The 15,168-nt window shown below is 55.2% G+C and overlaps 1 protein-coding gene across 5 annotated transcripts in view; it reads right to left on the reverse strand.

Annotated features, from left to right (window-relative positions):
* The window catches only part of CTTN (cortactin), a 31,446-nt gene extending 17,027 nt beyond the window's left edge, over positions 1-14,419 (reverse strand). For 4 of the 5 annotated variants that reach the window (XM_025879355.2, XM_073883337.1, XM_025879354.2 and 1 more), the window contains exons 1-8: positions 14,296-14,419; positions 10,196-10,293; positions 8,175-8,261; positions 7,995-8,068; positions 6,184-6,313; positions 2,618-2,728; positions 1,987-2,041; positions 1,155-1,265 (exon numbers count right to left, since the gene is read on the reverse strand). In XM_025879355.2, coding sequence (XP_025735140.1) covers positions 1,155-1,265; positions 1,987-2,041; positions 2,618-2,728; positions 6,184-6,313; positions 7,995-8,068; positions 8,175-8,261 — 568 coding nt within the window. In that variant the 5' untranslated portion in view covers positions 10,196-10,293; positions 14,296-14,419. The remainder of the gene's footprint in view (positions 1-1,154; positions 1,266-1,986; positions 2,042-2,617; positions 2,729-6,183; positions 6,314-7,994; positions 8,069-8,174; positions 8,262-10,195; positions 10,294-14,295) is intronic. The other variant, XM_073883336.1, reaches the window with a different exon arrangement.
* Between the last annotated feature and the right edge of the window lie 749 nt (positions 14,420-15,168).

Consider the following 15,168-nt stretch of genomic DNA (forward strand, 5'->3'; position numbering starts at 1 on the left):
AAGTGACTCTGCACGACACACTTTGTGCCGGGGCCGTGGTCTCAGGACAGGCGGGCAGGCCTCGTGTGACAGGAAGTGCCGCCGACGGCAGAGCAGAGGCCCGGCTGCCCCGGAGGCCTCCCGGTCGCGTCCCTGCAAAATGCCCAGCCAGCCGTGCCTCCAGTGGGGGACTTCTCTTTTTGTCTCTTAAGGCAATCTAGGGTTTTAAATAAGACGTGAGCTCTCTGTTTTTACATATAAAATTTAAATTATAAAATTTACATGTGTGGGGCGCCTGGCTGGCTCAGTCGGCAGAGCATGTGACTCTTGATCTTGGGGTTGTAAGTTTGAACCCCATGCTGGGTGTACAGATTACTTAAAAAAAAAATTAAATATGCAGGCCACACGAAATAAACAATGCAGAAGAACCAGGCATCCAGGGCCTCCGTGGGACGGACCGCATCGTAAACCCTATATGGAGACACCCCTCTCCAGGCAGGATTCCCAACAACGGAGGGAAAAATCAGCATGGCAGGTGAGCACAATATGCAGTAGCCACTATAATTTTAAACTCAACGTCCTAGGGGCGCCTGGGGGGCTCAGTCGTGAAGCGTCTGCCTTCGGCCCAGGTCATGATCCCAGGGTCCTGGGATCCAGCCCCGCATCGGGCTCCCTGCTCCGCGGGGAGCCTGCTTCTCCCTCCCCCACTCCCCCTGCTTGTGTTCCCTCTCTCACTGTGTCTCTCTGTCAAATAAATAAAATCTTTTAGATAAATAAATAAATAAAATAAACTCAATGTCTTTTTGACCCTACGATTCCCTTTCTAGAAATTCACTTTTTTAAATAATCACGTACGTACATGAGACACGGGGACAAGAATATTCACTGTAGTCGATTTTTAGCTTCAAAAATCGTAAATGACCTAAATTCCACATTCTAAAGAGGAATGGTTACGTGTCTGCAGCTTCTCCGCACGACGGGGACGGAGCGGTCAGACGTACGACAAAGCCCTGACGCTCACCTGAACAGGACAAGAGCGTCCCCAACACGCAGTGAAAAAGGCCGCGCAGGGTCCCATGAGCCGCCTGGCACGGGGGAGAAATTCTCCCGGTGCGGACGGACGTCTGTGCGCACGGGACACAGCGGGAGGAAGGCAGGCGCCGCGCTGGCCTGACCTTTCTGCGACTGGTGCTTCTCCGTCCTGCCCTGGTAGTCGAAGCCCACGGCGCTCTTGTCCACCCGGTCAGCCTGCACGCCATACTTGCCGCCGAAGCCGCTCGAGTAGTCTGCGGAGACAGGGCAGCAGTCGGTAAAGAAGCCCGCTGACAGGCTCAACTGTCGCTTCGGCTCGTTGACCGAGCAAGACAAAAACATTTCGGAGCCAGGACTCAGCAAGATATCAGCACCCGGTTTAAAATGTCCCCCAGGGTCACCCACGAGTGACCCCCAACTCCGTCTCCAGCGCGGTCCCCGGCAACCGCGAGAGGGGCGTGTCTTTCTCAGCGGCACACGTGAGCTGTGGTCCCACTCGGGCAATTAATCGTCTGAATAAAGCAAGCTGTGCAGCTCGTCCCTTCCCGAAGGGACGGGGAAGGTCCATCGGGGCCAAACGGACAGAGCGCCCGCTCCCGGAGCCATCCGATGACACGCAAGACACAAAAGTAAACTTTGAGAAAGTGACATGCTCCCGTTTCCAAAAAAGGCTCTACAAGACCGGCACGACTTGAAGGTCAGCCAGCGCCGTGTGAGGACCACACGCACGGCAGAGCATCAGTGAGCTAGGGCTCAGGTTTCCACTGCTGGGGGACAGTGAGCTTTCCACCAGCCACGCCTGAGACCGGACTCTCCCGGGCCAACGCCGCTCGGAGGGAGAAAAGGCAGCCTCTGCCGCAGGCTGGGAGGCGCCAGGGTGACACGCGACCCGGACGCTTAGAGAGCACAGCCCTGCCCAGGAAACCCCCTCCGGCGACAGTGCTCTCGCCCCCAGCCCAGCACGACGCAGCTTACCTCTCTGCGAGGCGTGCTTCTCGGTCTTCCCCTGGTATTCAAAGCCTACAGCGGACTGCAGGTACCACAAAAGGGAAACACATTCTTAAATGCCTCCAAATCTGTTCATCTGAATCCACAATACATACGAAATTTTTAAAAACACGAACGTTATTTTTTGACCTCCGATTTCCTAAGCCAGGTGCAGGTCTAATCAGTGCCCAAAGCCCTGGTGTCTGACATCTGTGGGGCCAGGGACCCGTGGGCTGTGCGGGCCAAGCTGCACAGCAAGTTCCACTCGATTTCCAGCCCACAGTGTCAACCTGGGACAACACCCACTGCCACATGTGACCTTGCTTTGCACGTGAGCTCTTCCAAGAGCAACACGGACATCAGGCACGAGAACAGCAAACGGCAAAAGAGATCCTTACACGTTCCTGTTCTCGATTCTTAGCCCAGCCAACCAATCATCTCAGAACCTGGCGGGGGGGGGAGGGGGGAGGTGCTTCTAGGAATCCTGCCGTCAGAACGCCCACCCCACAGTACCGAGTCAGAGGCACCCTCGGACTACCGCGACAGTCCCAGCAGACTCCCCAGTCTGGAGAGAGTGGCCCAATCGCCTGGGCGCTAGTTCCCACGATGCCTGACTCACCTGGTCAACTCTGTCCACCTGGACACCAAACTTGCCTCCAAAGCCCCGGACGGAGTCTACCTGGGAGCAGTGCTTGGAGAGCTTCGACTGGTACTCGTGGCCCACAGCTGACTGCAACAGGGTGTGGAGAGGGGATGTTAGCTGCCGGCAGCCCGGCTGCACCGGCCACCCCTGCACAGGGACCATGCGGCACCAACCCCCCGCAGCCTGGGCTGGGCTCCTCCCTGAAATACACACAGTGTGAACACTGGCAGAGGGGGCCCCAGAGCTGCCCGAGACCCTGCCAGGTGGGGCCTTTGGACGCAATGGGGACAAGGCAAGGACCCCGAGGTCAATTCGGCCCCGAACCTGGCCTGCGACACCCGGCCTGCCCACGGAGACCGCTGGCCCGAGTTACTTGCCGGCTGAAGCGAGGCACATTGGTACCGCGTGACGCGGGAACGGGGACCAGAAATACCTTGCTAACGGACAGAACTGCGGACAGCGTGCTTCCGTTACGACACACATCCAGCCACTAGTCTACCAAGCGAGCACCCGGTGCAGGCAAGGAGCGGGCGCCACCACGTCCCCACATGGGCCCTCGGCGAAGGAGGCGAACTCAGCCGCCTGCCGTGCAGACCCCGTCAACCATGGCCTCTGGGCTACACCGGGTACCCAGCCCGTTGTAAATAAAGTCTCTAGAACACAGCTACATCTCCTCGTTTGCATACTGGGCTGCTTCTGAGATTCAGCCACCAAATTCAGGAAACTGCCAGAGAGCCCACGGCCCACAAAGCTGAACACACTTACTACCGAACCCTGAGCAGCCCCCAGCCCTGCCCAGCCTCCCGGCACCCGGCTCCGCCCCCAGGGTGGACAGTGACCACGGATGGCGGGGCCCTGTGACACAGCACGGGGACGGCACATCTGAACCCTCCTTCTAGCTCCAACAGTCACACCGCCCGGGAAGCACCCCACAAATGCCCGCTGCTTGTCTCCGGAACTCCACCAGGACACCCGGGTTCAGGCTGAACTAAAGCAGGGTCAGCCCCACCGATGACCCTCCGTAGGCAACTCAGGATTCCGTTCTGGCCGTATCCCAGGGGAAGGAGCAGTGGAGTCTTCCTGTAAGCAGAATAATCTTTGGATTCCTGTCTCCTCGCCCTGAGTCTGCTCAACGTCAGTACTAACCAACAAGCTCTGAGACACGCCGGCCACCGGCAGCCTCCAAAGACCCCCCCCAGAGAGCGCCGATAGGGCAACCGTGAGGTGCAGCCTGCCGAAGGGGTCCCCCAGCACCAATCTCAGCAGAAAGAAGTGAAAGAAGTTTTAAGAAAACTTTTCTAAAAATGTAGCCAGAGTGACAGCTTGGCAATTTTTCTAAACTTGTTCATCGACATGGACTGACGCCACTGACAAAGTCATGTTTGTAACTAGAGGTCAGCCCTGGGCAGGGCACCGTCTGGATGCACACTCCAGTTCCAGGGTGTGGCTGAGACCAGGAATGAGGCCTGCCACCTAGGCCGCGGCCAGCTCGACCCTGAGTGAAGGGCAGGGGGCCTGAAAGCCACACAGACAGGGGCCGGCAGCTGCCTCACCTGCCCAGACCACACACCTCTGGCAAATCCGTGCCTGCCCGAGATGGGTCTTAATCTGAAAGTCTTTATTGCGTTGTCCTCAACTCTTAACACAGAGATCTTAGGGCTTTTTCCAACTTCTGGAGAGAACAAGTTACAAGTAAGTTATTTGGTTTGGGAATCTTCATTATTTCTGACAACCGGTCCAATCACGCCCCCAGGAGCTGCAAGCTAGCCTCGCCTAAGTGTGCAGTGAGGCACGGAGGGAGGAACCATGAGCCACATCAGCATCCCCCACCAGGTTCCTCTTTAAGGGGCGCCACCCATTCCATCAGTCCCAGAGGCACGAGGGTGTTTCCCTGAGCCGTCTGGAGACCGCTAACATATCGGCCAGAGACGTGCAGCATGTGCACTCATAAGACGTCCCTGAGTACCTTCACAGTACCCGGCCAGGCACCAGGTGAGGACAGGTCTCAGCCCTGAAGAGCCTCCACGGAAAGGTGGCAATGTGGAGGAGGAGCAGAGAACAACAGGGAGGAGGCACAGGGGAAGGGCCGCTGCAGGCTGGGGGGGGGGGGGGGGGGGGGGGGCTCCTCAGGGAAGCTTCTCGACTAGAAAGCCCGGTGCTGGGAGGGCAGGAGGGGCAGTCCCACCAGCAGCAGGGGCCAGAAGTGAACACCGTGTCGCTCCTGCCATGGAGCGCTTCCTTGATACTTTATTGTCCCCAATGTGTCATTTTTCCAACCCAGACCTGGGGGCCCAAACGGATAATGAATTTCTAACTGCCCACAACCCCATGCTCACAGGCTCGCTCTGGGGTGGGAAAGGCTTCTACCTACTTGGTTCTTTCACTGTCCCTAGTACACGGAGCTTTCGTCTGTGTGCACTGCAGAAGCCACCAGGCCTGTTCTGGAGCCCAAAGATGATTCTCCTCCCCTTTCCCTGTTGAGACGTCTTCGGGAATGACAGTCCCACCAGGAAACATCCCTGTGTCTTTCCTGCAGCTCGCACTTGGTCCAACTCCAGCTTAGGCAAATTTCGGACCTGGTTCGGGGTGCCCACAGGTACACCGTGACCCAGCAGTGTCACTCCACGTCAGCTCGGACACTGACTCTGATCCGTGCTTGTGGCGCGGGGCGGGGGCACAGGTCTGGAATTACAGACCAGAACTCGCTATCAGCTGATGGTTTCCCTTCTATGCAGAATGAAGGCAGACATCTGTTGGGTCAGAACAATCTCACGTTGTTCAGACTGGGAAATTTGCGTCTACAGGGATGTCTGGAGAACGTAAAGAACTGCCTCAGTGGAGAAGCCTGGGATACAATGGCCCCTGCTCTGCCTTCTCCCGCAGGATCAGCCCTCCAGAGCTCCTCTGCTCCCTCACAGGACAGAGAAGACTCAAAGTGCTGTCAAAGGCTGATGTGTTCAGTCAACAATGCTGACACCGCGTCCCCAGATGCCTACACGCGACCGGTGATGGCTCAGGGGAGGCTCGCCCACGGTTCTCAGAGGGAGTGTTCTCTCCTGGCCTGTGGGCAGGGACTCCGTGTCACACGGAGCGCCAGACTCGTGTGTGAAGGTCATTCATGCACAAAGGACGTCAGCACACCTGCTGGCTCAACGTTCACCTGTGGCGGGAAACGAAGGAGCCCCCGGATTTGATTCCGGTCCACAGACCGGTCTGGGTTACGCTGCAAGCTGAGCTGCGCGCAGTGGTCATGCCAACACCTGCAGTCAAGATGCCTCTGGGCTTCTGTCTGGGTCACAGGGTGGGCCTCCCAAAGCCCAGAGCCCCCCTGGGTCTCCCTACAAGTCACCCACACCCCAGCAACCACAAGAATCCTAAAAGAGCTGCTAAACAGCAGGAGCAGTTTACAAGTCAGGTCAATCAACAGAGGACTACTAGTCAGCTCCCAGAAACTGACTCCAAACGTTTAATCCAAGGAGGCCTGAGCCCCTGCTCTGCCGACCACGGGCTCATCGAGAACCACCACAGCGGCCGTGCTTCACCTTGTCCATCCGGTCCTGTTCCACGCCGAACTTCCCTCCATAACCGTGCGAGGCTTTCGGTCCTGTTTCAAGCTCCTTTTCCTTGAGGGTCTGGTGTTCTTGAAAAACATTCTCTCTCAGCTTGTGTATGCTTGAAGGAAAAGAGAGAAAATAAAAACAAACTGATAGAACGGAAGCACATCCTCACCTCTGAGAAGGTCCTGCAAGGACAGGGGACATCATCCTCGCAAACCTGCGATCTTGTGATTCCGGGCCCCCAAGTCCCCACCTTCATTGTGCTTTCCTGACTCCTCTGCTTGCTGGCCCATCTGCTCCAGCAGCTCTCTGAGTCAAGCTTAAGGGGAAAAAGAAACCCACCTGGGCACCTCAAGTGAGGCATCCCAAGTCCCCGGAGTACCTATCCTGAAACGTGGACTTTCTCTCAAACACAGAAAAGGTTCTCTGTTTCATCAGGTAACAGGACTAGGAGAACCAGTTCTGTGAGCGCCCCCCCCAACCCAAAGCAGAAGGGGAAACAAAGTCAGCAGTCCCTTACCCCTGGTAAGGGGTCCAAGACAGTGAGGCAGAACATTTAGACAGCATCCCTTTACTTGAAATACTCCAGCTTTGTAAATATCCAAAGCTGAAATGAAAGACTTTCAGAATTTATCATCCAAAGCCACTTTTTACTTGAAATGCTGGGGATCGTCAAACAGATCACAAGATGTAGTCAAAACCTGGCAGGTCAGGGAGCTGTCGCCATCAGGAGACCATGAAGTGGCACACTCCCCCGCCCCAAGCCCCCCAGGAGAAGGAGCAAGAACACGGCTCCTTACCCCTGAAGGACCCCAGGGCACCCAGAACCGTCCCAGGGGCTGCTCTACCAGAGAGCTCCTATGAAGGTCAACCCGTCTCAAAGCGACGGGAACAGAGAAAATGAGGAGACAGATAGGTGACTGAACCCATTCGGGAGGCGGCCTAACCCACGGCAGTGCCGGCTCCCCTCCAGGCAGGCCCAGGGCCCTCCCTCGACGCCCTCCACGGGCTTCTGCAGAGGGTGTGGGCGCAGCAGGTCGGGGAGGAATGGACACTCGTGTCTAAAATGCCCACACTACAGACTTCACCCACTTTTATGGACGATCTTCCGCCTCCTTCTCAGCCAAGTACAGCTTCATCTTCCTGAGAGACAGTGGGGCCAAGTGAGACAAACGGTGCAAATGGCCACCAGAGGCCACCGGGTTAGGGGTGGCCCTTCATGAGCAGGGAAAGGGTGGTTACGTTCTGAAGCCAGCGCGGCCTACACTGAAGTCTGAGTGCACTTTAAAAGTTGCTTTTATCTACACTTCTTGACAAGGAAACACCATCGAGAGAGGTGACAGGTCAAGGTAGGGCCAAGTCAGGAACAAGGCCATGTTCTCCTACAATGGCGACCACTCAGTTCTCCTATTTTGGGCTTTTTGCGAGAACACAGTGCCTAGAATCTAGCTCCCAGGACCCAAAGGCCAGTGATAAAGTAGTGAAGTTATAAGAAAATCATGGGGGGAGGATGTTTCAGGTCTAAGGCATTCAAAGACACGGTGCGTGTTAGAGACCAGCCACTTGCAGAGGGAGTGAAGGGGACCGAGTCCTGCAAGAGGAGACTTCGGCTACTGGAAGAGTGGACTCTGGAATCATAAATACAAGACTCGTGCAGAAGTATGTCACCGTGTCCTACAGTCTTCTCGCATAGCGGACGGAGGGACGCATGAGGGACAGAGGCCAGGGCCCCTGCCCCATCTGCTGTCCACTTTTCAGGGGGCCATTTTCACGCCAACAGGAAGAAAGTCTCTTACTTGATGTGTTCCTGGTGCCCAGAGCCCTGCACGGTTTTGGCCCCCCATCTCTGCTCTTTCTCGCTCACATCGTTCTGAAAAGAAGAAGAAACGATCAGCAGACTTCACACAACCCAGAGGAGCAGCAGAGGAAAGCCACTTTCGGGAGAAGTACAGCCAAGGTGGGCTGGTGACTCATACCACGAAGTCAGGGTCAGTCTCCCAGTCATCAGCGCCCCCGTCGTCCTGGGTGATGGACACGGCATGGCCCGCCGAAGCCTTCCACATCTGAAAGAGCAGTGTGCGGGGTCACGGAGGCCGAGCCGGTGGCTCCTGGCCCCCAGCACCCCAACTCCGACCTGGCTCGGGGAGGCGCAGCCACGCCGGCGAGGGAGCATCCACCAGCCCCGCGCACGGACCACAACACCACAAAGAAAAGAAACAGAACGCTGCATTTCTAGCACTGTTCTCCAGTGGCATCTGAAACACCCGTTGGAAATACTGTTTCAACTCAAATGAGAACATCTTCTGGAAAATAAAAAAGTCACGAATGCGCTTACTTCATTAAGAATACATCCATCCTGCACTGAGTCATGACAACAGCGTTGACCAAACAGGAGAGCACCCCACATCGTGAGTGTAAAGCCTACATTACCACAGTTTAAAAAAAAAAAAAAGTACCCATTTTGATTTCTAGAACTTACTGGACATTTAACAGTGATTTCCCTAACTCAGACTCTGACAAGTGAACAAATGTTTCAAGTGATTAACGAGAGGGTCGCTTCACCATCTATCTGGGGAAGTACCCGGGACGTGAATGGTGAACCTTTCCCACACTGGGCAGTCCCGAGAACGGCCTGGCGCCTTTCCGCCCCAGCGGACGGTTTCACCTGGCACAGAGGACGACGGCTTCACAGCTGCCCAGCACAAGGTTTTTCCTAACTGCAAAGATAAAATCTAATCTTTAAGAGTTTCAAGAGAAAATAATGTCTGAGAAGAACGGACTCCTTTTCCCCAGAAGTATTAATAAAATTTCACCTAGGCCAGGAAGCACCTGGAAGATTACTTTAACTCGATCAACCGAAAGCTTCTGTGGCTTGAGTTCAGACAGGACAGAAGCCCCTCACAAGCCCGAGAACCTCCCATCTCGATCCGCACCACCCCCACCCCAGCTCTGCTGGGCGTCGAGTCCAAATTCAAGGTGGTAGTGAGGGGCGCCTCATAGCGCTCTCCAGCTCCCAGATGGGACTGCTGTTGCTGTCACCTGAGCAGTCACCTGATCCTGAGTAAGGCAGAATCAACACTGTCCCCGAGGCCACCGCAAACCTTGCTCTCCTCTGTCTGGCTGTCCCAGGCACGGCAAGAATTTCCCAGATGTAATCCGCTTTTGACACGATTTTAGAGAACGAACAGACTAAACTCTCAGCCCTGAGAGAAGCAACCAGATATGCTCCGTCTCCATGCGCCCACTTACAAATGCAGGGACAGCTGCCCGAAAGTTGATTCGCCCAGTCTGCCGCTCCCAGCCAAGTGTGTCACCACACTAGAAAGGGACCACCCAACTGTGGGACTTCAGCTGCCCACAGTTCAAGCCACTGAGGTTCCAACCACTGAGGACACGGTCACACAGAAGGACAGGGTCTCTGGGGAGGACCAGTGAGGCCACGTTTCCCCCTCAGGCAAAGGTGAAAAAGGTCTTGCCCGCTGCTTTTGTAGACTCATCCGGAGAACACAGCAGAGCCCATCTTCACTGGTCCTTCTGGAAGCCAGCCTCCGAGGGCGAGGTGAGCACTGGTACCGGCTTCCTACCATCCTGCCGGGCAGCCCCTCCCACCTTCCGCAGCACAGGTGCAAGACGCCAGACGGCTCCTCCCAGGACAGAGAGGTTTCCTATTCCTCCACTCCAGAGTTTTCTGGAACCCGCTGCTATTTCTAAACCGCAGGCAACACTGGAAACTGAACTGACTGACTGACTTAACTTACTTATTTCTCAGTAATCTCTACACCCAACGTGGGGCTCGCAAGACCCCAAGATCAAGGGCTGCATGCTCTTCTGACGGAGCCAGCCAGGCACCCCTTGACTTTACTTTTTAAACAACGCAACTTCCCCCCATCCCTATCTCTGCACACCCAAAGGGAGGACACCCACCCCTTTCCTTGCTCAGGGATCCACCCTGACAGTCCGAGGGGAGAGAAGATTAGAATGCTCACAATGCACAAACCTTTCTTTCCGGCTGAAGATGAAAGGCTGCTCACGAATCTCTGTGGAAAGCCCAGTGATCCAGTGAGGAATTTCCAGGCATTTGGGAGTGGATTCTGTCTGCAAAAAGATGAAGAGTAAAAAGCTCAGAAGGATGTCTACCGACAGGCAGTCTGGGCAAATCCTGGTACGCACAGGTCCTTTCAGGAAACTCTGACATCCTCCCACGCTTCACGAGGCTTTGTAAAGAAATCTGAAAGGAGGATGGCAAGATTTGCATCTTACAAACCTAAAAGCTCAATCGATTTTCAGACACATTGAGAAAATACAGAAAATAGCAAGTTTCAAAAGACTTATAGCTGTATAAAGTTTCTTCTTCGTGCAAACAGAAATTACTGTTGCAATCACTAGCAGACATCTTCTGCTGGCTATGATCCTGACACGTCTCCGTTCTTTGCTCATTCTAAATTATGACTTTGCTAAAAATAATAAAATTCTATTACTGTGAGTTTAAAAAAATAACATAAGGAAAACTCTGAAGGGATCACGATGTGGCTGGGAGACAAAAGCCGCACAGTGACGGCTACCTGGATGAGAAGTGGGGTGACGCAGGGAGCAGCGCAGAACGGGCGGCACTTCTAATGAGCGGACACGGTTACTGCACAGAGATCAAGACTCCACTTCTCTGGGCCACCGACGCACCACCTTCTCCCGAGGACGAGACAACAACTTCCACCGGCACCGTACTGCTAAACCTTACAGAGCGGAGGAATCCAGCCCCCTCGCTCCCTAGGAACAAGCCAGCCACGAGCACAAGCCGCGTACGTCAGCCTGCAGCCTTGTCACACGTTACCACTGGAGGGACGGTGCTTTGCTAGCCCTCCCTACGCTCAATTTCCTACTGAGTTCCTGACCCTACTATTCACTCCTTCTCTCTCCTCAGTCCCCTGTGGAAACCCTAACTTCTGTAGGCTGCTTAGTATATGCTAGGGACTGAGGTTATTACTGTAATCAGCAAGCATCTATAAAAATCTACCCAAGGGCAGCGAGTGAGAGCCTCAAATCTACAACAATTTATTACCCCCTCAAATTTTTAAATAAAAAAAAAAAATCACAAAGATAACTGGAAATGTAAAAGCTTGGGTATGTTTTTGGACCCAAGGATAGATAATGCCTTGGCTCCCTACCTCACACCATATACAAAAATTAATCCCAAAACAGGTCAAAGATCTCAAACCTAAGCTTAAACTATTAAACTCTCACAAGAAAACATAAGCATAGATTTTCATCACCTTCAATTTGGCAACAGCTCTTAGATGTGACACCAAAAGCACAAGCGAGAAGAGGAAATAACAGATAAATTGGACAAAATTTGAAACAGTGTGCTTCAAAAGACACGGGCAAGGGGCAAGAGACTCCGGACAATTCTCAGAATGAGAGAAACAATGTTTTCAGATCATATACCCAAAATAAAGAAAAAACTCTGACAACTCAACAATAAACAGGACAATTAACCACATTGTAAAACCAGGTGGAAAGGATCTGAACAGACATTTCCCCAAAGATGAATAAATGGCTAGTAAGCTCACAAAAAGATACTAGGTATCATTAACCATGAAGGGAATGCAAATCAAAACCACAAGTGAGCTACCACAACACTCATTCTAGGATGGCTAAAATCAAAAATCAGACAACAACAAGTTTGAAGAGGGTGTGGAGAAACCAGAACCGCCTTAAAGTGCTGGTGTAAAGTAAAATGAGTAACAGTGTGGCAGGTCGTCAAAAGGTTAAACACGGTTACCACATGGCCCAGGGATCCCCACCCACAGAGGCAGACCCAAGAGAAGGGAAAATTTATGTCTGCACAAAACCTCACACAGGAATGCTCGCAGTATTATTCATTATGGCCAGAAAGCAAAAACAACGCAAATGCCCACGTGATGCAGCAGGTACATGTGATCCATTCATGCAGTGGACTGTTATTTGGCAACACCTAGGAGGGAAGGCCTGACGGCACGCTACCGCACGAATGACTCCTGAAAACACACTAAGGGAAAGAAGCCAGACACAAAACCCCAGGTATCATACAGTCTCGTTTACATGAAATGTCCAGAATTGGCAAATCTAGAGAGACAAAAAGTAGATTTGTGGTTACCTAGTATTGGAAGGAGGTAACAGGGATCCTTTTTGAGGTGATAAAATTATTCTCAAGTGGATTGTGATGATGATTGTGCAACTGTGTGAATATACAACAAAACGACTGAATTGTACCCTTTAAACGCGTGAATTATACGGTATGTGAACTGCATCTCAAATAAAATTGTTAACAGAAAACAATCCTCACCATTAACAGACCTTCCTTGCAAACGTCACACGTACTCACTCATCAAGACCACACAAGTGTGACGTCACTGGACGCTGCCATATAAACCGAGCGGAAAACTCTACAGGACAAGGTTCCAGGTGATGGGAGAGAATTAGCTTCCCATTAAGGTCATAATCGCCAGGGCAGCAGAGAGGCAGAGAGAACAAGGCCCAGAGGAGCCAAAACAGCTGCCCAGAGACCCACTCCTCATGCCACACTTCTGCTAAGAAAAGCCCCCTGGCACCTGGGCACGCTTCCCCTGGGTCTGCTCAGAGCACCAGCCTGCACACCTGCAAACCTGAAAGACGAGGCCAGTGCTGGAGGCCATGTCCGGCGGGGGCCCGGGGAACACACCAGGCAGTCCCCGTGCTCCCAATGACTCAGGCCCTCGACCGCACCCTTTCTGAGCACCTACCTGGGCTGCCCCGCACCCAACAAAGATGAATCACCAATCAGAACCACTTAGACGTGCTTTAAAAGATGAGCCCATCAAAATGATCCACCCAAAAGTCAGCGGCAGGCACTGGGAGACAAAGTATCAAAAACAACCCTGCAGCCCCCTCCCTCTTTATTCTTATTCTGAAGCACCGGAAAGTGGCCTTTAGGACTCTTCCTGCTCCTTGGGGATATGGGAGTGCTTTTCTGAGAGAGACAGGGCTGCCTCCACGCACTGGGGCAGTGACTCACCCCACGGTCAGAGGGGGGCAGGGACAGCAGGGGCCTGCCCAACGCACAGCCCTTCCCAGCCCTGGGCCCAATGGGCCGGACCAGGCGGCCAGAACCCAGGGGGTTAACCCCTGACAGAGCACAGCCGGGCCAAGTCGCCGCAACCCAAACGGGGCGCTGGCGGGGCGGTCCCAGGGAGGGGAGCGCCCACTCGGGATGCCTCCGGAGCTGCGGTCAGCAGAAAATGGGATTCCTCCCCCAGAAGCCCTACTCGTCCACAGATTCCAGACCGCGGAAGCCCTGTCCCCTCTTCTCCCGACCCTCCAAGTCGGGCGATCGAGCTCCCGTAATATTCAAGAGATGGAAACACAACAAACAGCCCAAAAGAACCCTTCTGGTGACCTCCAACACACCCAGAGGAGGGGCTGCTCCAAATTTAGAGCCTCTCAACTAGCCGCAGTTGCGCGTGTCGCTGCATTCCAACTGACCTGATTGCAGAACCTCCCCGTAGGTGCGGGCCACCGGAAAACCCCGGCCCCTAGGACACCGGCGGATCCCGCCAGGCGTAGACTCCCGGCCCCTCCCCGCCCTACCCTGACCCTTCCCCGGCCCCAGGCCTCTCCCCGCCAGACCCCGGCCCCTCGGACCCCGGCCCCACCCCGCCCGACCTCGGCCTTTCCCAGGGCCCAAGCCTCCCTCCCCGGCCACTCGGACCCCAGCCGACCCCGCCCCGCGCAGACCCCCGGTCTTTCTCCCTCGGCTCTCACCGGCTCCCCCCTAGGGACCCAGGCACCCTGCACTCAGACGGAGGACCCCTACCCCCGTCTGACCCTCCGGTCCCCCTTCCTCCCCGCAGCCCCAGCCTCTTCCCCTCGGACCCCCTCCCCCTCAGGGCCCGGAGCCCTCCTCTCGGAGCCCAGCGACCGGCCCGCGCCCCACCCCCCGCGCCCGAAACCGCGAGCGGAAGAGCGGCGAGACCGCAGCGACCGCCGCTTCCTTCCCATTCCGGGGCTGGCGGCGCCCAGGGCAGCCGGCAGAGGAGCCGCCCCCCGCCCCCACAGCCCCGCCAGGAGGAAGCCGCGCTCGCTCACCGGAGCCTGCGGTCCGTCCGGCCCGGCCCTAGCTCCGCCGCGCCCGCTGCTCCCGAGCGCCCGGCTCCACTTCCGGTTCCGCGGCGAGGGGGGCGGGGCCGCATCCGGGTCCCGGCGAGGCCCCGCCCCAGGCCCTCCGGGTGGGCGGCCGGCTGCGGGCGCCCTGGGAGCTCGGCTGGCGGGCCCCTCCGGCCGGAGCTGCCTCCGGCGCCCACGTGGCACGGGCGGCGCCCTCCGCTGGCGCAGGCGCGAGCTCGGCCGGTGCGCGGGCTGCGGAGCCGACCTGAAAATGAAGTCAACTCTTTAGGGAGTTAAGTGCGGGGGGCGCCCGCTCGGCCTGTGCTCAAGGGCAGATGCTCCCAGGGGTGCTCTAGGATTCCTAGAAGTGCCCCGAATGAGAAAGGGAAACTGAGCCAGGCAAGGTGGACTCACAGGAGGTGACTGTAATGGTCAGTCAGCTAGGGGACGAGCATCTTCATCATCCACCCATCCGACCATCCATCCACCCACCCTCCATTCTTCCACCCACCCATCCATGCATCATCCATCCATCCATCCATCTGCCCAACCTTCATCCATCACCCACATCTTCCATCCATCCAGCCATCGGTGCACCATCCATCCGTCTCCACCCATCCATCTGCTCTTCATTCATCTACCCATCCGTCAGACATCTCTCATCCATCCATCCACCCATCTGTCCATCCAGAGAAGGCCATATATGTATCAAGAACAGATGGTCAGCAAAATAAATATGGACCTTGTTCTCAGGGACCTTCCAGCCTAGAAGGGAAGTCAGGCATAATCACACAGATAATGTAATTAGGAAACAAGATGAATGCTGTAAAGAAGTAAAAAGTGTTCTGAAACTGT

The sequence above is a fragment of the Callorhinus ursinus genome, unplaced genomic scaffold (genome assembly GCF_003265705.2).
Source record: "Callorhinus ursinus isolate GAN/ISIS: 27379988/994484 unplaced genomic scaffold, GSC_fseal_2.0 scaffold51, whole genome shotgun sequence".
Classification (NCBI taxonomy): Eukaryota; Metazoa; Chordata; class Mammalia; order Carnivora; family Otariidae; genus Callorhinus; species Callorhinus ursinus.